Source organism: Bicyclus anynana, chromosome 15, assembly GCF_947172395.1.
Source record: "Bicyclus anynana chromosome 15, ilBicAnyn1.1, whole genome shotgun sequence".
Classification (NCBI taxonomy): Eukaryota; Metazoa; Arthropoda; class Insecta; order Lepidoptera; family Nymphalidae; genus Bicyclus; species Bicyclus anynana.
The window spans coordinates 7,476,899-7,498,301 of NC_069097.1; the positions used below are offsets into that span (position 1 = coordinate 7,476,899).

At 37.8% G+C, this 21,403-nt stretch overlaps 1 protein-coding gene across 1 annotated transcript; it reads left to right on the top strand.

Moving 5' to 3' along the window:
* Positions 1 to 701: 701 nt before the first annotated feature.
* On the top strand, positions 702 to 19,846 carry LOC128198815 (uncharacterized). The gene is made up of 2 exons (XM_052885925.1): positions 702 to 1,054; positions 19,645 to 19,846. The coding sequence occupies exons 1-2, from the start codon at positions 702 to 704 to the stop codon at positions 19,844 to 19,846; spliced, it is 555 nt and encodes a 184-aa protein (XP_052741885.1).
* Positions 19,847 to 21,403: the final 1,557 nt, after the last annotated feature.

The window sequence follows — 21,403 nt, forward strand, 5'->3', positions numbered from 1 at the left end:
CGTATAATTATAATTAAAAATATTTATTTTATCCCTTGGTAATATGTTTTTTTTTTTAATTAAAAGATAGTACCTCTTTTCTGTTATGAGTTAGGACAAATACGTTTCATGATCATCGGTTAAGTAGTTGAGGTGTGAAAATTTGTTACAAATTCAAAATCGAAATTATTTTTTTATTCGTATACATATTTTCTATTCATAGAGCTAGGTAATTGGCTTTAAATTAAATAAGACTGGCTTTAACTTAAATAAGAGATAGAGAAGAAACTTAAAGTATAGATATATATACTCTATATCCCGAACCTGTGTGCTTCACATTTAACAACATTTTATCATCATTAACACCCCATATTCAGCTCACTGTTGAGCACAAGTCTCCTCTCAGGATGATCACGTCAGTGTTTTCGAAAATTTGCGTGAACATACTGACATCAGACAAGAATAATACTTTAATTAGTTTTATGTGTCACTTTCGTTAATTTGTGACCAAAATCATTAAGTTATTTTATTTGTGTGTATACTCGTATAACAGACAAAACAATTACAAAGTAATAAAACAAAATATCATGACTGTTATCATCAAACTAAGTGTCGCGTGTAACGGACATACACAGTACAGTGTCAGAGTGTGTTTGGAGTGCATTATCTGTGTTTAACTTTTGCAGCGTTGACAAGTGACATGTGCCAAGTGTTTATATAAAATGTTAAACGGGACAGACAAGGGGGGGCCTTCTATCCAATCGTCCCCAGTGAAAGTGTCCCCCTCGCCTGTGAGAGCGTCATCAAGCCCCGTGCGAGCGCCGCCGTCGCCTTTAAAATCCTCGTTGTCCCCAGCGGGGAAACAAAGGTCACCGAGGAGATGCCAGTTTGCCCCTCCGGTAGAAGACGCAAGGGATAAGTGTGGTGCTTCCTGGCTTTGCCGCCGAGGTGCTGGCGCTGAAGGTGTGGAAGAGGCGGTCAGATCAGAGTTACCTGGCCCCAGCGCACCGTTGCCCCAGGGATGTGAGGAGTCTGCCCCGCCTCCGAAGAACTGCTTTAGACTGGTTATGTTGGGGTAAGTTTTATATAATAATGTTAGTTGTAATAGAACTGCCGCCATACTTTTCTTTAGCACCAGCGTGGTCCTGTCTGAACTGTAGGTATAGTTGCAGATGAATTCACAGGCTTCACAATTAGACGGCTATAACACAGCCCTGTGCCCAATATACCTAGACTGTGTTTCTTGCCATGCCCTGCGAATTGTTAATCAATAGATTAGTTGTAACTTTTTTTTCAGAAAACAAGAAAAAATATTGGTTCCGCGAAATAAGATTAAGAAAATCTATATATATAAAAATGAATTGCTGTTCGTTAGTCTCGCTAAAACTCGAGAACGGCTGAACGGATTTATTTTATCTTGGTCTTCAAATGTTCGTGGAGGTATAGGGAAGGTTTAAAAGGTGAGAAAAATTAGAATTATTGCCGGGAAAACCATAAAAACGACCCTTTTCTATTTCCCATACAAACGTTTAAGAGTCAAGGGGTAGGGTAAGGTAGGGGTAGAGTAGTGTAGAGTAGAGGGATAGGGAAGAAGTGCACATAAGTCAAAGCGAAGCTTGACCGGGTCCACTAGTTTTTAATAAAGCCTCATCAGTGAAAATTTTATTATCAGAATCACGGCTATAACAAGTAATATAGTTTACTACCGGACGTCCGCGACCTGCGTAAAATTTAGTTTTTCAGAAATCCCTCGGGAACCATGGATTTTTCCGAGATGAAGTAGATTATATGTTCATCAAGAGTAAAATCTAATTTCATTCCAAATTTCAGCCAAATCGGTTCAGTAGTTGCGGCGTTAAAGAGTAACAAACATCCAAACAAACATCCACGTCCATACAAATTTTCGCGTTTATAATATTAGTAGGATTTAATTTCTTTGTCATCGGAATACTAGCGAATGCTTTCCTAAGGTCAAAGAAAACTTTATTCTTCTTCTTTTGTTTTTGGCTTTTCGTAAGTACAATGCACTTCGAAAAGTAAACTTTATCAATGCATAGGTTAGTCAATAAATCTGTCATTAACCAATAAATAATTAATGGTTTCAAATCAAACCGACACAATCGATATCTTCTCCGTAACCGCCAATTTACCTACATTCCAGTTTAGATTAGCACGATTCTGGCGCGCCAAAATCTAGCAACGTGTAGGTATGTAGATAGGCCGTGAAGTTTTGTTATGTGTAAAAATTACTATTTTAGTAAACCCCCAAATCATCATCATCATTATCAACCCATACTCGGCTCACTGAGCTGAGCTGAGCTCGACTATTCAATAGTCCACCACGCTGGCCCCATGTGGATTGGCAGAATTCGAACTCGCAGAGAATTAAGAATATTCTCTGGTATGCAGGTTTCCTCACAATGTTTTTCCTTCACCGTTTGAGACACGTGATATTTAATTTCTTAAAATGCACACAACTGAAAAGTTGGACGTGCATGTCCCGGATCTTATTCGAACCCACACCCTCTGGAACCGGAGGCAGAGGTCATATCCACTTGGCTATCACAGCTCTACGCGTGGGCCATGGATTTTTCCGGCATGAAAGTAGCATAGCATCCAGAGTAAAATCTATTTCTATCCCAAATTTCAGCCAAATCGCTTTAGGTACCGTAAAGGAGGAACAAACATACACACAAACTTTCTGAACAAAGCAGATCTTTCATATGATGGGAAGTGATCACCCATAGCCCCCATATTCATAACCATGGATTGAGATATAAACCTCAATTTTCTTCAAAGAAAAGTGGACCTAAACACTATTGTTAAACATGGCGAATCGAAATAGTTTTTAAATCGATTAATTAATAACTGAATAAGGAATAAATAGAAAGTGGTTTACTGGTAAAGTGAGTTATTCTTTTTCGGAACGCTAATTCGCCAAGCGATTTAGCGTTCCGGTTCGATGTCGTGTAGAAACCAAAAAGGGGTGTAGATTTTCATCCTCCTCCTAACAAGTTAGCCCGCTTCCATCTTAGACTGCATCATCACTTACCATCAGGTGAGATTGTAGTCAAGGGCTAAACTTGTAAAGAATAAAAAAAGAAGGTTCGTGAATTCGTCTACTCCACAGTCGGCAAACAGTGCCTCGCGAGTCACTTTGGGCTCTTTGACTTTCTGGTTGCGCCTCATTTATGAAATATTTTTCAATCTACTTCTTAGTTTATAACAAATTGTCTAGTAAGACACGAAAACGTTATTTAAACGGCAAAGGCAAACGCAAAAATGTAACAATAGCACGAATGGTTAGTTTAGGCCAAGAATTTTTTATTAACGGAAGGTCGAGAGTGTATTTTTAGTTGTAATTATTTCCTTAGAAATTGTACAGACATTTTTATGGAGTTAATTAAAAAAAAAATAGATTATAAGTTCGCCACCCGTCTACATTTACGTCGACTATACTCTTGACCATAAATTAAATCATCCGTTTTTGTCATTGTATGTTCGGAAATAAAGGAACGCTGACTGTACTCAACAAATCGAATAGGGATGATGACAGTTTTTAAAATTGTATATAAATTAAGAGTATGCTAATAGTAAAGCAATTTTGTAAAAGTAACAGGGTATCTGCGATCATTACTTTCGGAGCAACAGGGATTGAAAGAGTCAGATTTGCGGCGCTGCCGCGGATCGCTGATAAACGCCCCATACAAAATGGTACGAACTTATGACGTCATAGGCAATTAATGATCGTTAGATTTATATGGGCGTTTAAACAAAATTACTAATATATTTGTTATTTCTGCGTTTATGTTTATAGTTCATATATTAAAAAATGTCACATTTAATATAAGGAAGCTAAAACTGTATGAATTTTTATTTAATTACGATAAAATATTTTAATAGATTTTGAAATTTTACAATCTTATTTATTTTGCAAATATCCAGTCGATCTTTGCTTTTTATGTGTAAATTAGTTAACATTGACCTTATTTACCCAAAAGGTATCATTAAAATCAATATATTCAAACCTAGTCATCATCCTTATTGTTTGAAAACTATTTTGTATAAATTGCAAACTACATCATCATCATCATAATCAGCCGATGGACGTCCACTGCAGGAGATGGCCTTTTGAACGACACTCTAAGGGCATCTCCTCTGAGACTCCTTCTTTGAACTATGTGCTCTGTCCATTAACCTAATCTGCTTCGCGACTCGTTTAGCTATGTCAGTGACTTAAGTTCATTTGCAGATCTCCTAATTTTTGATTCGATCACGCAGAAATACAAAGAGATCACATTAGTCTAGTAAATACCTGCTAGCGGTTGCCCGCGACTTCATCCACGTAAAATTCAGTTTTTCACAAACACCGCGGAATAAAAAGTATATTGCACCATAACCTGCATTACATTTCAGATAAAGTCCTGTTAAACACCAGAACAAAAACAGAAAGACAGACAAAACTTTTTAAATAGCTTGTTTGTGATTTGGTATCCGCTTGAGAAAACACAGTTATCTAGAAGTCACAGATAGACACAATTTTATTTATATAGAGTTCAAATGTTCAGCCATTGATTCCCAAAGTGGTTTTCCTGAAAATTCTGCTGGGGTCTACGTTGACGTGATATGAAAATGGGGATTCATGATTCGTAAGCGGGAGTCCACAAATATTTAGCTGATTTAGTACTAAATGGGGAGTTTCCTAAATAAAATAATTGTGAATTAATCTTTGATATGTGAGTAGATATCAAAAACTAAAGCTGGCTGAAATAACTTTTTGTCAAGACAATTTTGCTTTTTGTCATCCACGCACAGCACAATCTTAATACTTAATCAAAAAACTGTTATTTCTTGGTTGCTGTTGAATCAGCTGCAACAATAATTTTCGTAGATGAATCTAATCACATTTTTTTCGAGCTATGGATATAAAAGCAGGGGGTGCACCGGTATCAGTTCAATTAGACAGTGGAATTAGACCACTGTCTATGTGAAAAAAAAGTGTGTGTCAGCTCCGACGCTCGAATGGATTTTACTTTTTCAAATCGACTGTCTAAATAGATGTATGTTGCCCCGCAGCATAGACAATGTACGTCTCAATAACTACGCCTGAAAAGTGAAAGGTGCGCAGAATAGGTTGCGCCCAAAAACGTAACGCTGTCATTCGTTCATCGTATTTTACTGCCCATATTTATTCATACCGAGGACTATATATGAAAAATCGATTCTTAAGGAGTAAACTCCAAAAAAGTTTGGGAACCTCTGGCTACGCAGACCCTAAACACACAGCAAACAAAACATTCAGCCGTTCAGTAATAGATCCGCGTCGGCAATAAATCAACGCTGACAATCCTCAGCGAACCAAATTGCAAATTCCGCGTTCAAGTGTTCGCTCTGATAACCATCGGAGCGAGACTCGGAACGTATTGCCTACACTACGCTCACTGTTTTGTACTTTATCGAATGTTCTGCTTTATTACATCACATTACATACAATGCTAGCCTGTCGTATATGTAGTACTAGCGCCGCAACATTGTCCGCGTGGAATTCAGTTTTTCACAAATCCCGCGGGAACCATGGATTTTTCCGGGATGAAATGTAGCCTATGTGTTAATCCAGAGTAAAATCTATTTCCATTCCAAATTTCAGCCAAATCGCTTCAGTAGTCGCAGCGTAAAAGAGGAACAAACATACTTACACACATACACACGAACTTTCGCCTTTAGTGTGACTAGCTGACGTCCGCAACATTGTCCGCGTGGAATTCAGTTTTTCACAAATCCCGCGGGAACCATGCATTTTTCCGGGATAAAAAGTAGCCTATGTGTTAATCCAGACTATAAGCTATCTCAACTTCAAATTTCAGATGATTCAGTTTAGTAGCCGAGGCGTGAAAGATTAACAAACACACAAATCTCAAGCGAAGGCGAGTGGCAGAAATATGCACAAACATAATAATGATAAGAAAATAATGATAAGAAGCGAAAAAACAGAAAAAGAGGAGATTAGCACGATGTAATGCCATGCAGTTCCATGATAACTCTGAAAAGGGTGAAAGTTTGACGACCACCATTACCACAACCACCATTAACTTCCCAACTCTGGGCTTAGAATTTCTACTAAAAATTTCTTAGAAGAAGGAAAAGCTCAGCATTTTATAACGACGAACCCAGGACTTCGTAATCCGAAGCTACATACACTAACCACAGGACCAACAAGGCAGTTAGTTCACTGAAGTACGTGTCCCTAATCGATTAACGTGACGGTGCAGTCGTTCGATTGTTTTGTTTGAACTGTGGCTAGGCACACTGAAACCGTCGTCTGTGGACAAAACAGTTTACAGTAGACACGAGTAGGTACTAATAACATGACCTACAATACGATGGCCATTAGCTAGGTCTGTTAAAGACCACGGCACGACTACTACAAACGTGGATATAAAATATAAGCCACCATAACTTAAACTCCATAGTCTATGGTTATCTGGCTACCGTAGGTAAGTACTGAAAAACTGATTTTAAAGAACTGATTTTTTTCGTCACTGTAACTATTTTATCAATACATTAGCAGACGCCCAGCGGTTTTGCCCGCTTTATAATAAAACTAGCCGACGCCCGCGACTTCGTCCGCGTGAAACTCAATGTAAACTTTTGAGTACACCTATCCTACCCCTATAACTCTACCTCTACCCTACCCTTACGCTACGCCTAGCCTACCCATAATAAAATGTAGCCTATGTTACTTTTTTTTAAAATCCGTCCAGTAGTTTTTGAGCCTATTCATTACAATCAAACAAACAAACAAATATACAAACAAAGTTTTCCTCTTTATAATATTAGTATAGATAAGCCTTTCTCTAATGACACTCGCAAATAACGTGGCTTTCAATTTGTAAAAGAATTTTCAAAAATCGGTTCAGGTACTAGGTTATATTGTGTACAGTTTTGTGTATGGACTTAACTTTAATACATCTATACAAGAACTAGCCGATGCCCGCGGTTTCCGTGAAAATACGGAGATAAAATATATCACTCACAAATAACGTTTCTATTGGTAAAAGAATCACCAAAATCGGTTCGATAGATCCAGAAATTAAACACCACAAACTTTACCTCTCTATAAAATTTGTTTATGGTTGGCATAGAGATAATAGTTTGGAATAATAATACATCGGCACATTCACCCCGATATTCCCCTGGGATCACGAGTTAAATCTGTAGGAAACAAGCCGCTTGTAAAAAATAAAAGGTTTATACAAATATTCCAATAAACTTGTACTTTAGTAGCAATAAAGTACTCGTAAATAAGCTGTAACCGATCAATTTCACACCCCAGAGGTTAACTATTTATCTGTGTGTCAGGGCGTCTGGTGGATAGTCTTTGCGACTTCGGATCACAAGGTTCAAGGAGGTTCTAGATTCGGAGGCCGTCAATAGATTAGATAATTGTCATTTACTAAATTGAGGCTCTCAGAATTCCAACAAAAAAAACGGTTAAACAATGCTAAAATCGGTGGAACGTTAAGCATGGTATAAAAATTCATAAGCTGAATACAGAACGAACCTTAAAATATAACGTATACTCGTTGGATTCCCGCGGGGCTTATGATCTTGTTTAATATTTACAAAGCTTATACGCGATATCCTGATAATGTTTGAAAGTCTGAATCCGCTCCCTGTGGGATACCCTACCCGGTATTATAAATGTGAAAATAGCTGCAAGTGGCCTACTAATTTTGTAAATGTGGCACATTTATTTTTGAGGATTTTTATTTTAGCTCAGCTCAGTTTATTTTTATAGTTCTTGGTTGACTACTATTGGTTGCAAAAATAATATATACTTAGGATGAATTTATGTGGCAATAACATATTTTTTTAAAGAATTTTAGATTAGGTTGAAAACTGTCACATCCTACCATACTACTACACATGAATATTATTTAAACTACAGAACAGAGATCGCTAAAAGCTAACGCTAACGCTTCTTATATCTGTGATTTAAACGAGTACATACCACGATAAAACGACGAGATTTTTTAATGTCGATATTTTAAATAATATTCATAATGAACAATCACGAAATATGTTTAAAATCATATACTACTATATATTATAAAAGTGAAAGTTTGTATGTTTGTTACTGTTTAACGGTGCAACTACTAAACCGCTTTGGCTGAAATTTGGAATGGAAATAGATTTTACTTTGGATATAGGCTACTTTTCATCCCGGAAAAATCCATAGTTGCCGAGGGATTTGTTAAAAACTAAATTCCACGCGGACGAAATTTATTGTCTGCTATGCTGTTTTTTTTTGGAAGACATATTTAGAGCCTTTAGTGATTCTATTTTCAAATTAATGACACAATTATTATATTATAAATTTAAAATGACCGTATTATATAGATTAAACTTACTTGTAATAAATTATACTTGTATTAATACACTACATTACACTTTGAATTGTTAGAATTCAAATTAAAGATGCCGTTGTCAAGCAATGAGGAGCTTTAGTTTATTCGCCAATCTCAAACAAAATGATACTTAGCATTCATGTGAAGAGCCTCGAAAAAGGTTGCTTCAAGCACGAAAATGTTCACGATAAAAAAAAACTCTGCTTTAGTACGATACTTGTACCTACCTAAGCTTGAATATATTTTCATTTTCACACATACAAGGATGTCGAAAGTAATGTGAGGACACATTTTGCCTTTTCATATCTGATTTTGCATATAAGTAAGAAATCTTCAGAAAAGTAAGGTAAAAGTTATACTCGTAAATCTATCTACTAACTAACCGTGGGTAGTTTGTCTACGCGAACTTTTTAATTGGGTCCCAAAGCAGTGGTATAGCGTAGACTAATCTAGACGTGGGCAAAGTTGCATCAGTTAGGCCCCTTTACTTTTAGTAACTGTTCCCAAATATAATTATCCAAATTTTTCCTAAAATAGCTATTATCGAAAAACTGTTAACACATTTTTTGGATCCAAACAATGACATCATTGGATCCAGATATGAAAATAACGTTAATTGTCATTTGACAAAAGCCACATTCAATTTGAATTTGAAGGTAGCTTTGTCAATTTGCGCAACTTTTTTGACTGTGATACCGTCAATTTGACGGTAACGCAATAGCCTCAATAGCTCAACGGTAAGAGCGGTTGGACTCATCACCGAAGGGTGGTGGTTCGATCCCCGCCCCGTTGGTCTATTGTCGTACCCACTCCTAGCACAGTCTTTCCTGACTACCGACTTTACCGACTGGAGGGGAATGGGAATACTGGTCATATTATAAAAAATATGGCAAATATTCTTTTTTTTTTAAACAAAAACGGGACTTGAAGGTAATTAACTCAAAACCACCCACAAGTTGTCACGGAGAACATTTTAGTGCGACACTGTGGGTAGGGCCCATTTCGCCTGCGTCTAACTGCGCCACTGGTCCGGAATAAAGAAATTTTGTGGTACCAATTATATTGACAGAGAGAACAATTGGAATTATTTTCACCTGGACCTCAAAAATTGTCTTGTTTGATAATTATTAAAACTAACCTAACGCCGAAAATTCAGAAGCGTTTAGAAGTCAGTAGACTCTCGCTCAGGTTATGGGTTTTAAAGTATTAGAAGACCCAAGAAGCACAGATTTCAGCGCTTCCACCGATTATCAGCGCTTTATCAATGTTCACGTATATACGTCCTCTGCTTAAAGAATGACACAGGCACAGGTTCTAAGCCATTCTTCTTATAGAAAAGGATATTTGGAGCTTAGACTCACCACAATCACTCACAATCTGTTCTAATGCAGATTGGTGAGTTTAGTTGATAAAATAGAACTATGTAACGAACACTATCAGATGTTGCTGGTAATAACCGGAACCGAGTAGTTATCGTGCTCTACGAGACACAAGGGTGTAAAACATCAACTTTCCAACTCCGGGCTTCTGAGGGTCGTGTCAACAAGTGTACCTAATTGTTTCCGTCGCGATTCCGCCGACACTGATTGATTGTTATTGCCAATATTAGCAAACTTCGGCACTGCCGCCCTAACGCCCTTTCGAAATACAAATTAAGAGGTTAAGTTTATTTAATAAGTATAGATGCGTTGTGCGTTATTTAAAAACGCGGCATAAAAATAGGGTAATTGCCTGGTGACCTCTGCCTCCGACTCCGGAGGGTGTGGGTTCGAATTCGGTCCGAGGCGTGCACCTCCAATTTTTCAGTTGTGTGCATTTTAAGAAATTAAATATAAGGTGACTCAAACGGTGAAGGAAAACACCGTGAGGAAACCTGCATACCAGAGAATTTTTTTAATTCTCTGCGTGTGTGAAATCTGTCAATCCGCATTGGGCCAGCGTGGTGGACTATTGGCCTAACCCCTCTCATTCTGAGAGGAGACTCGAGCTCAGCAGTGAGCCGAATATGGGAAATGATGAATTGCCTGGCTTTCGTCTTGAGTCGCGATAAATATCTTTGTCGCGTCATACCTTTTTTCAATTCAGTTGCCTTCTTGATGTTTTCTGCGATATATAATTGTTAGCTTCGTAGATCGTTACAGTGCTTCATATATTTATTACAGGAGCATGTACTGCGGTGTCCTTTATACATAAATTATGAGGTAGAGGAGCTCTTGAATGAACTCTAACATTATTGTAGAGTAATGGTGATAATTTTAGTCGTTAACATGAAACTTGTGGTTTTTTTTGCTTTGGAGCTTGGTAGCCTAAAACTCAAGATACAACTTATCATCATCATCATCATCTATCAGCCGATGGACGTCCACTGCAGGACGTAGGCCTTTTGTAGGGACTTCCAAACATTACAATCCATTGCCCGCTGTGTGACTCTAAGCCTTTTTTGAGGCCCATAGTTAGCGACCAAGTCTCGGAATTATAGGTTAGATACAACTTAAATTTAATCTTTCTAGTTCTAGGCGTTTTGAAAGCTATGTTTACTATGATTCTCGATATCCATTTTATTTTTTATTTATTGGTGAGTGAGTGTATACTTTATCTGGCGTTCTCTATTGTGGCTGCGCCTTGGGTCATTACATTAATGACAGGCCCAGGAATGCGCGCGCCATTAACGTTTGGAAGTTTATTAATTTTGGCTTATGACCCGTCTATTTATTAAAAGTCACTGTTACGACACTTATTAGCAACTTTGGAGCGTTAACATTTCATCCAGCGGAACTTTCTTATAGCTTGAACTTGGCTTATAGACCAGACCTCCTAAATATTTAATATTCTGCAAGAAGAATGATAATGACGTGATAGCCAAAGTTTTGTTAAATATCTGAGGTGTCTGGGCGTTTTACGTAGAGCTACAAGCTAAAATTCTGGCAAACTTTATTTCTTTGTGCGTGTTATTTATAATTTTTGCGTAAAATCGTTATGAAAATAGGTAGTACTTGGTGACTAAACAAACATTTTAAATTGCATTTAGTTTCTATGCAGTTATGGTGTTGGAAAAATAAATTATTTTGATCTACTTCTTTACCGCTAGGTCAATGACGTAGCTACTCAGGGGCTATAGCTTGGCAAGTTCGTTGATGACACTCCCATGATATGCGGGCGACGGGGGGAAAACTACGCATGTGAAATCGTGCGTGCGGGCAAGTGAGGTGCATCAGTCGTGGGTTTTTCATTCATCGCTACACGCCCCCGGCCCGCGCGGCCATCGGGAGTGTTACGAACGAACTTGCCACGCTATAGGCGGTGCAATGCCCCGGGGCCCTCAAGCTCAGGGGGCCCCTTTAATCCTGACCAGATAATCGCGATCAAACTTAACTCAGAAGATTTTGAAAAAGAAAAAGAGCTGATGAATATTTTTACTTGATAAAACCTAAACAGTTTACATAGTCGTGGGGCCCATTTTTTTATTTGCACCAGGGCCCTTAGTTACCTAGCTACGCCACTGAGTTAGAGCGGTAATTAATTATACCTGAAGCCACCTTATACTGGTGGCTAACCGGACTAAAATCCCAAATTAACCCAAGATACCAAAGGCGATCCTCACCTGCAGCAGAAAAATCTACATGGTACGTAAAAAAATCCATTGGGGCAGGCAGTAAATTACAATTTTCTAATGAAAACTTAAATTTTATAATAATCTTTTATTTAAATGCAGCACCAGAATGTTTGCTAAGAGAAACGAGCGTTTAGGCGTTCCTAAGGTCACTTTCCGATACCATCATGCAGCAGACCACCTCGGTGGTAGGTATACCTACTTATCTTTCGGTATATTATTGGTTACCAAATTTTTGTCTTATTAGATGACATCAAGAAGTGTTACTAATTTAGCTTGTAAGATTTGACCTACATCCTAACAATACGAATAAAAAGTAAAGCAATGAAGTCGCAAATAAAAGAACATATGAGCTAATAATTTAAGGAAAGTAGAACAGTATAAGAGATACGTCCAAATTAACGAAGTATAAAAAGACAATTTAGACGCAGAGGCGGATCCAGCATCGCGAATCGCGTAACAAGCTAAGGCCTCATTAAAAGAACGCTCTCGCCGTCCTATTAGGAACAATCCTAATTCCAGAGCTTACAGCTGAGCCGGGGATTACCGTGCAATGACTCTTCGCAATAAGCGAGAGTTTTGTGACGCGAAAGACTATATCGACAAAACGAATGAAGTTTTTTGAAATAGACTTTGAAAATATACAACAACGAAAGTGATATGAATCCCACATAATTTTGTTAACAAGGTGACTAAATGTAAAGTGTATGAGTTTTTAAATGACTTTAAAAAAAATCGGTTCTCAATTCGAGTCTATTGTTTTTTTTTATAATCCGATAGTGTGAGATTGATGATGGGGATTGAGAGATGGGTTTTTAAAAAATAGTATGCCTGTGTTAACATATATTTCGGTATTGGTGTCATACGATTGCGGAACCCTACTATGCGCGTAGCCTGACATATACTTTCTGGTTTTTACTGGCTGGTTTTGTTTCTTTTTAAGATAGGTACGGGACCCAATAACCCCGGGTATTTATTGAAATTAAAGTCAAAATTCATTTATTTGAATTAGGCTTAGTTTACAAGCACTTTTGAAACGTCAGTTTATATCATGATATAATGGTAATAATTAAATTCGAAAACTTGAAATTAAAGTTACGAGCGTTCTAGACGCGCCTTGGTTCAAAAAGAGCCCACAGCAAACATAGGCGGTTTTTTCATTACCATTTTACAATTTTCTCTAAAACAAAGTTCCCTATTGCATTTAAGTTCATTTCCTAACCATTGTGTCGTCAAATCAAATCAAATCAAAAATCATTTATTTCTAGTAGGCTCAGTTTACAAGCACTTTTGACACGTCAGTTGACTATTTGTAAAGATTCTACCACCGGTTCGGAAGGCAGGTCCTGCTGAGAAGATACCGGCAAAAAACTCAACAGTTGCTCTTTTGAAAAAGTCATACAGTATTATAATTTACAATTGATAACAATTACTGTTTACATTTCTTATAGTTTTACTTCCTGTGTGAAGGTGGAAGCTGATCCAACGGCCTCCAAGCATCTTTATCATTAAGGAACTCATCAATGTTGTCGTCGTTACAGTTCCACTACAATCTTCGACAAACCAAATAAATACCACATTCGCACGTGGTCGTAACAAACTTGTTATCTCAAGTCTGAAGAACCCAAGCAAAGCCGTAAGCAATTTAAAGTTTAGGAACAATGTGTTTCACGCCGACCCAAGGAGACGGGCACGTCACCGGGCGTCCTAAATAAACATACAACTTTATAAACATGCTAACTTCGTGAGATCTTCTAAAGTTCTAGTCCAAGCAGGGGTCGGTAACATTTTTTCATTTGTTTGTTTATTTTTTTAAACTTACGACTTTCGCGCCGATGTTAAATTGCGACTATTTAGTTCCATATTCTTTCCCGGGCCTTTTCCGCACTTGACCAATAATGTTGGCCGTTGTCAATGTGGTCCACCCAGGTTGCCAAACGCTTTTTCAGTTCCATATGCAAATATTAAGTGTTTTTTTTAGTTCAATGCAATGAATGTATGAATTATCGAGTACCTAAGTACCACCGACTAGTTATGTATCTAAAATTTCAAATACACCCCAACACACAATGATTTTGTATTAAACACACACAATGATTTTGTATTAAATTTTCAAGTTTTTAATTAAATCAAATATCATAAAAGAATAAGCAAGACCAACATACTGCCAAGAAAAATATTGCTGTCTCTTTAAAAACCGTAAAATGTAAATTAAAATTTTTAGCTCTACAAATTCTAAAGGTTGCCGATCCCTGGGTTAGAGAGATTGTGCCTGTTTATTTGTGATTGAAGACGTCGATTATGTTGATATGTATGGATAAAGTTTGTTGGGACTTTGCTGTGATGATCGTAACATAAACATTTTCACCTGTGTCTGTGATATGGATTACTTGAAGGCTTCATTAAGCGACCGTCCTTTATCCATTACGCAAGAAGCTTTTAATGCGGTATTCATTCGAAGATGGATGATGCTCGTGTTAAATAACGCTTGACGTACTCTTCTTACAAATACTTGAAATAATCATAAAATAATAATCGTAGGGCGTATCATGAGGTAATGTTTTGTACAGTAATTGACTATTGAAAGAAATTTTACGTGCATCACGATTTTATTGTTTTGTCTGATCAATAGGCGTCCTAGGTTGACGAGGAGAGTGGTGTAATGACTAGGACTAACCGAATTGTCTTTAGGCTATTACTACAATAATATTGTAAAACCATTTGTCTAATAATTGGTACACGCATACAGTTGTACTGCTATTTTACTCCCCTTTTCGTCTACATAGTACAATTCAAATTTACTCTTCACGCTTGCGAATAAAATGATCTTTTGTACTCTGATTTTGTTGTAAAAATAGAACTAGAATACAAACTATAGATATAAAAAATGATATTTATCAATCTGCTCGACACAAAACTTGGTTTAAAATAATTTTCATTATTGTGTCATTTACTTAATTAGAGTACTCACCTAATTATACAGACTATAAGAAAACATCCAAAAAACAGGTACAAGCTCGAAAATATTTAAAAAAAATACATGTGAAAACTGTTGGTGGAAACTGACATTTCTGTTATTATTTCTGCTATTCTCTAACGTTGTTTATATAACTCGCAAGTGCGAGTTTCGAATTCACCTTTGTCTTTCTCATTCTATAGTATCGTGTTAAACAGAGAGAGATAGAGGTGAATTCGAAACTCGCACTTACGAGTTAGAAAAATATTATTACAGAACAGCCTAGCAGAGCAGTTAGTGAAAATAAACCTTTTTAAAAATTAAAATCAATGTTATATTTATTTATTACCGATGTGCTTGGAGGTCCATGCAAGAGGCCTATGTCCAGCAGTGGACGTATATCGACTGTTAAGGTAAGGTAAGGGTAAGGTTATATTTATCTAATACTAGCTAACGACATATTAATTAAAATAAATTAAAACTAAGAATCAACAGTAAATTAAATTTAAATTTCTAATAAATAAAATAATTATAAGAAGTACACACCATCTAAATGTACACCCAGAGGCAATGTACCCAATACGTTGGCGCTAATAGCCCTCTGGACTGTAACCTTTGGGCCAAATAAGCGCCAGCTCTGGGGTCACCTGACGCATGGACCAATATGTCAGACATAGCATTGAAATTTTATTTTAATAGATTCAAAATACTAGCTTAAATATGAGAAAGAATACAATATGGAACTTAAGCTAACTTATCCTAATAACTATACAAATCATGCCCACGTGGAATGGTGGCGAGAATACTGGCTGCATTTCCGCGCTGGACAGCCAGGCTGATCCTTTGCGCAAAAAATGAGCCAGCCCTTCTGTCACCAGTCGAGGCAACTAGCCGCGGTGAAATTATTCGATAACATTTTTTGGCACTGCGACTCCATGGCCCAAGGGTCTCCACGGCAAAAGGTACAAATATGTAACTCTCTGTCATACTTGAGCCACTTACCGGTTAAATATAATATTAAATTATATTATATTTATTCTACATTCTATTCATTTATACTTCTATCGTAAATATTGACTTCACTCTAAGAGTGATATCTAAAGCACTTGAGTCAGTCCCTTCGAAAGGGCCACTCCTTCGCCGGGCACTCCTTATGAGTAATATCCAATTCCAAATTGACTTGCCATTGACTTAGCTACAATACACTAATCGCATTCGCAATTAGGTCGACGACTTACCTCGTAATGGTTGCCATGTCTGTAAAATTATTTCAGGGCTGTGAATATTAAGCCCTTATAGCCCAGTGGATATGACTACTGCCTTCAATGTTGTGCATTTTAAGATTTCAGAAATTAAATATCACGTGTCTCAAATGGTGAAGGAAAAACATCGTGAGAAAACCTGCATACTTGAGAATTTTCTTAATTTACGCGTGGGAAGTCTGCCAACGCGCGTTGGGCCAGCGTGGTGGACTGTTAGCCTAATCATGGAGACTCGTGCTCAACAGTGGGCCGAATATGGGCTGTTAATGATGATGATTATGATGAATATTCGATTTTTTTATATTTATGAAAAATATGGCTGCGTGATGGTAATGGAAAATCATCTCCTATAAAATAATACTTTACAGGGCATGCAAAGGACTAGATGTCTTATAAAATTCGCTTCCAATGCCCATTAACTGTCAGACAGGTACCCTCGTACCTGTAATGTCATTGAAAAGTAAGTATATAAACACAACAATGCATTTTAAAGGCAAAAATAAGCTAACTACCCCGCGAAATTAAACTAAATTGTGAACATGCTTTCTCTAGTCTTTAATTATCCGTATCATTGCATGGTGTGAAGCTATTCCTGATCTTATTTGAAAATATAATGTTTACATAATTATAAAGCTGGTGTTTTATGTGGCCCCAAATTACTTAAAAAGATGGCCGATTAGAGATATCCGGTAAAGTTGGTAAACCTACTTGTGTAACTTCCGAAATTTTGGAATAAGGGCGAGGGATAAAATCTTGAGTGTGTATATCTGAATGCAAATTCAAACTCTCGGCGAGATAACTTTATGGGTTAAGGGTATTTTCTTTGGGTTATCACAAATAGGAAACGCTTAAGGAAACGCCACAACGATCCATCTAAAGTTGTTTTATTCAGTTTTTGATTTCAAACTCCCTAGTTAATGTTTTTTTATTAGTAAGTGTTGATGCAATCTAAGATGGAAGCGGGCTAACTTGTTAGGAGGAGGATGAAAATCCACACTCCTTCCGGTTCCTATAAGACATCATATCGCTTGGCGGTACGGCTTTGCCGGTAGGATGGTAACTAGCCACGGCCGAAGCCTCCTACCAACCAGACCTGGACCAATTAAGAAAATCTCAATCGTTCCAGCCGGGGATCGAACCCAGAACCTCCGTTTTGTAAATCCACCGCGCATACGGTTTATGCAACTTGATACCTGCTCGCATTCTCCAAATAAAGGTTCTAAAAGACAGACAGTCGGTTTCAACGCGAAGTTACTGATGTTCTTAGAACTCGTACAAAACGCTTTGCGCCTTCTTTTGTCATATGCACGGCTAAGAAATACCCTTCCCAAGTTTGTGTTTTCTGATTTCTTATGACTTCAAAACAAGAGTGAATAGGCACTTTCAAGGCAAGCGTGTCCCAACTTAGACTGTATCTACACTTACCATCGGGTTAGATCATGGTCCAACGCGAGCCTATTTGCATAAAATAGACGAACAAAAAAGTCATCATATAAGGGTTACCTTTTTCCTTTTGAGTTTGACCACGAAACCCTAAAAACAAGTTTAACTTTAACGTAAAGAAAGAGTTAGGTAGTCTACTTATAGCTGAACTCTTGAACCTTTTAAGAAAATCTTGTAAAATTGTCCCCAAACCGGAAACTGATACTCAAAGGTTTTTATCTCATACCCTCCGCTCTTAAAAGAAAATTATGGTTCAGGTTTGAATGAAAGTTATGGCTCGCAACGATAAAGAAATAAAAAGAGTATGCAAAGTTTTTTTTTATGAAATTATTTTATAGGCTTTTATTCGCTCTGATTTACGGCTCGACCGTAATAAAATACTGTGCCATTATTCTCTTGTGGATAGCGTTGTTTTAGTTATTTTTTGCTTCAATATTTCCTATTTTTTATCAAAATTCTAGTTATTAATGCAAACTATAACTCTAATATATACTAATATTATAAAGCTGAAGAGTTTGTTTCTTTGATTAAACGCGCTAATCTCAGGAAATACTGGTCCAATTTGAAAAATTCTTTCGGTCTTAGATAGCCCAGCCCAGGAAGGCTATGTATTATCCTCGTACTCCTACGGGAATGGGAACCACGCAGGTGAAACCGCGCGGCATCAGCTAGTATCTAATAATAGGACCTAAGTAATTTAATTTGCTGTTTAATTGGTGTTAGATTTTGGTTATACTATTTAAGCAAGGTCAAGGAATTAAGTAAAATAAATTTACTGTTATTAAGTCCCGAAAATAAAATTGTAATAAAGGAATATCGTGTTAAGTTACACTTTTAAGCCTCATATTAATTTTTAGACACAACAGTTTGATATTTTTCTTTTTGTTATAATTTGTCAATTTAAGAAATGTAACTAGTAGATACGAGGAGTGTATTTTTCAAAAGTTGTTTTTCACTAATACGCCTCACTAGAGTGGCAGGCATCCCAAGTTGCTCTAATAGGATCTTGCCAAATTGGGCTAGGCAGGGAGAACAACACGAGCGGAGAAGGGGAGTGTCCTTAAACACCATCGGTCACAAGTCCGGAGATCTGCTCGGGGTTTTTCTCTCTGCCACACGATGGACCAAGTACCCGCACGGTGAATGCTGGAATGTTTTCTGACACTTATAATTTAAACACCTTCAAAGCAAGAGTGAATAGGCATCTTGTAGGAAAGCGCGCTCCAACTAAGACCGCATTAATTCTTTCCATCAGACTTAATTGTAGTCAAGCATAAGCCTATATTGCATAAATATGCTACAAATATTTCATCTGCTTAATTGTATCAGCCTGTTGCTATATCTCGTACCTACTATTGATTCACGCGGCACCAGTAAATATCCCAGTCAGCATGATTCTAACATCTTAATCAATCAATGTCATGTTTCAGTGAATTGACACAAAATCTTAATCTATACTAATATTATAAAGAGGTAAAGCTTGTGAGGTTGTAGAGGGTAATCTTTAAATTTGGATTTGGATGCGAGTATATACGCATAGGTCTACTTTATTCAGGGCTTCATTGTTCGTAGCCGAAGATGCCAAGAACTAGACCAACCAGGCAATATGTAGTGATGACTCCTCACCGAGCCGAGCCCCGATAGCAGTGACATCTGCCTCCGATTCCGGAGGGCGTAGGTTCGAATCAGGTCTGGGGCATGCACCTCCAACTTTTCAGTTGTGTGCATTTTAAGAAATTAAATATCACGTGTCCCAAACAGTGAAGGAAAAATATCACGAGGAAACCTGCATAACTGAGAATTTTCTTAATTCTCACCTTGTATGAAGTCTGCCAATCCGCATTGGGCCAGCGTGCTGGACTATTGGTCCAACCCCTCTCATTCCGAGAGGGGACTTGTGCTTAGCAATGAGCCATATTGGGCTCACTGCTGAGCTGAGGGTTGATAATGATGATGAATGATGATGATGACTCTTCTCCTTCCCAGGTCAGCCCGCGTGGGCAAAACGTCCCTGGTAGCGAGGTTCCTGGGCACGAAGTTCGAGGACAGCTATACGCCCACCATAGAAGACTTCCACCGCAAGCTGTACCGGATCCGTGGAGAGGTGTACCAGCTCGACCTGCTCGACACTTCGGGTAACCACCCGTTTCCTGCTATGAGGAGACTCTCTTTTTTGACTGGTAGGTAAATCAAGGTACAAGGTTTTATAATTATACTAGCGGACGCCCGCGACTTCGTCCGCGTGGAATTTAGTTTTTCACAAATCCCTCGGGAACCACAGATTTTTTCGGGATAAAAAGTAGTCTATGTGTTAATCCAGGCTATAATATATCTTGATACCAAATTTCAGCTAATTCGGTTCAGTAGTTAAGACGTGAAAGAGTAACAAACATGAGTCAATCCAGTGTAAAATCTATTTCCATTTCAAATTTCAGCTAAATTGCTTCAGTAACAAACATCCAAACATCCTTACAAATTTTCTCGTTTATAATATTAGTAGGATGTTTGAGTAATAATTAAACATACAACCTACTATTTTTCTCGGCTGCTTGATGATTAATGCTTGAACTTGCTATATGTTTAGGATCCTACCAAATTAGGCTGGGCAGGAAGGTGTGTTGAGCCCCTTAAAATACATGCGACTCTCAATTCCAAAGGCTCTGGTCGAAGGTTTTCTCTCTGCCATACTATGGACCCGGCACCCGAATGTTGATTTCTTAGAATCCTTAATATTCGTTTCATTATAAAGTGAAAGTGTGTTTGTTACTAAATCAAGACATACCGGTCCTGTATGAAAATTGGCATAAAGAATATAATGTCGTCGTCATCAACCCATATTCGGCTTACTGCTGAGCTCGAGTCTCCTCTCAGAATGAGAGGGAATAGGCCAATAGTCCGCCACGCTGGCCCAATGCGGATTGGCAGACTTCACACACGCAGATAATTAAGAAAATTCTCTGGCATGCAGGTTTCCTCACGATGTTGTCCGATTGAGACACGTGATATTTAATTTCAGCCGTGATAGCCCAGTGGATATGACCTCTGCCTCCGATTCCGGAAGGTATGGGTTCGAATCCGGTCCGGGGCATGCACCTCCAACTTTTCAGTTGTGTGCATTTAAAGAAATACAATATGGAATAGCACAAATACTACTTTTTACTCTAGTTTTCCTACAGGAAAATAATCTATCTGGATAAAAACGCGAGGCACAGGTAGTGTACGACAAACAAGTGATTTACTTTTCATCTAATTAAGTAAAAAACCTGGGTATAAAAATAATCGTATCTAGAACCTCTGTTATTTAAACTTCGCTCCTGCACCACGATGCTATTAAGGCTTATAACAAGCAGGTACATTCCTTAGTCGATTTATAAAAAGCGCCCAACACTTCACAGCAGTAAATATACGTCAAACACACGCGCCTGAATAAAAAATCATTCAGCCGTGTTTGCAGCGGGCGTAGAAAAAAAAACGAGCCGACGAATTTCATAACGCCTGCAGCCTTAGTATATTTAACCTGAAAGCTCCGAGCTTTTGAATTTTTCACTCAGCTAGGGCGGGTACTTACACGTACGTTTTTATTTGGTCTACGACTTATTGCTTACTGATCTTACGGCCTCAGTTTATTTATAGTGCGTCCCTTCGGCAAACTGATAAATTATTGTCATTAGAGTGAAGGCGTGCGTAAAGTGTTCAGTTATTTATTATTGTCAAAGTGGAAATAATAATATATTGGTAACCCATG

What these genes read in the sequence shown, in the direction of transcription:
- LOC128198815 (XM_052885925.1), top strand. Translation starts at nt 702, where the DNA reads ATGTTAAACGGGACAGACAAGGGGGGGCCTTCTATCCAATCGTCCCCA. An exon ending in TTTAGACTGGTTATGTTGGG is followed by an intron (nt 1,055 to 19,644) that starts GTAAGTTTTATA and finishes TCTCCTTCCCAG; the next exon opens with GTCAGCCCGCGTGGGCAAAA.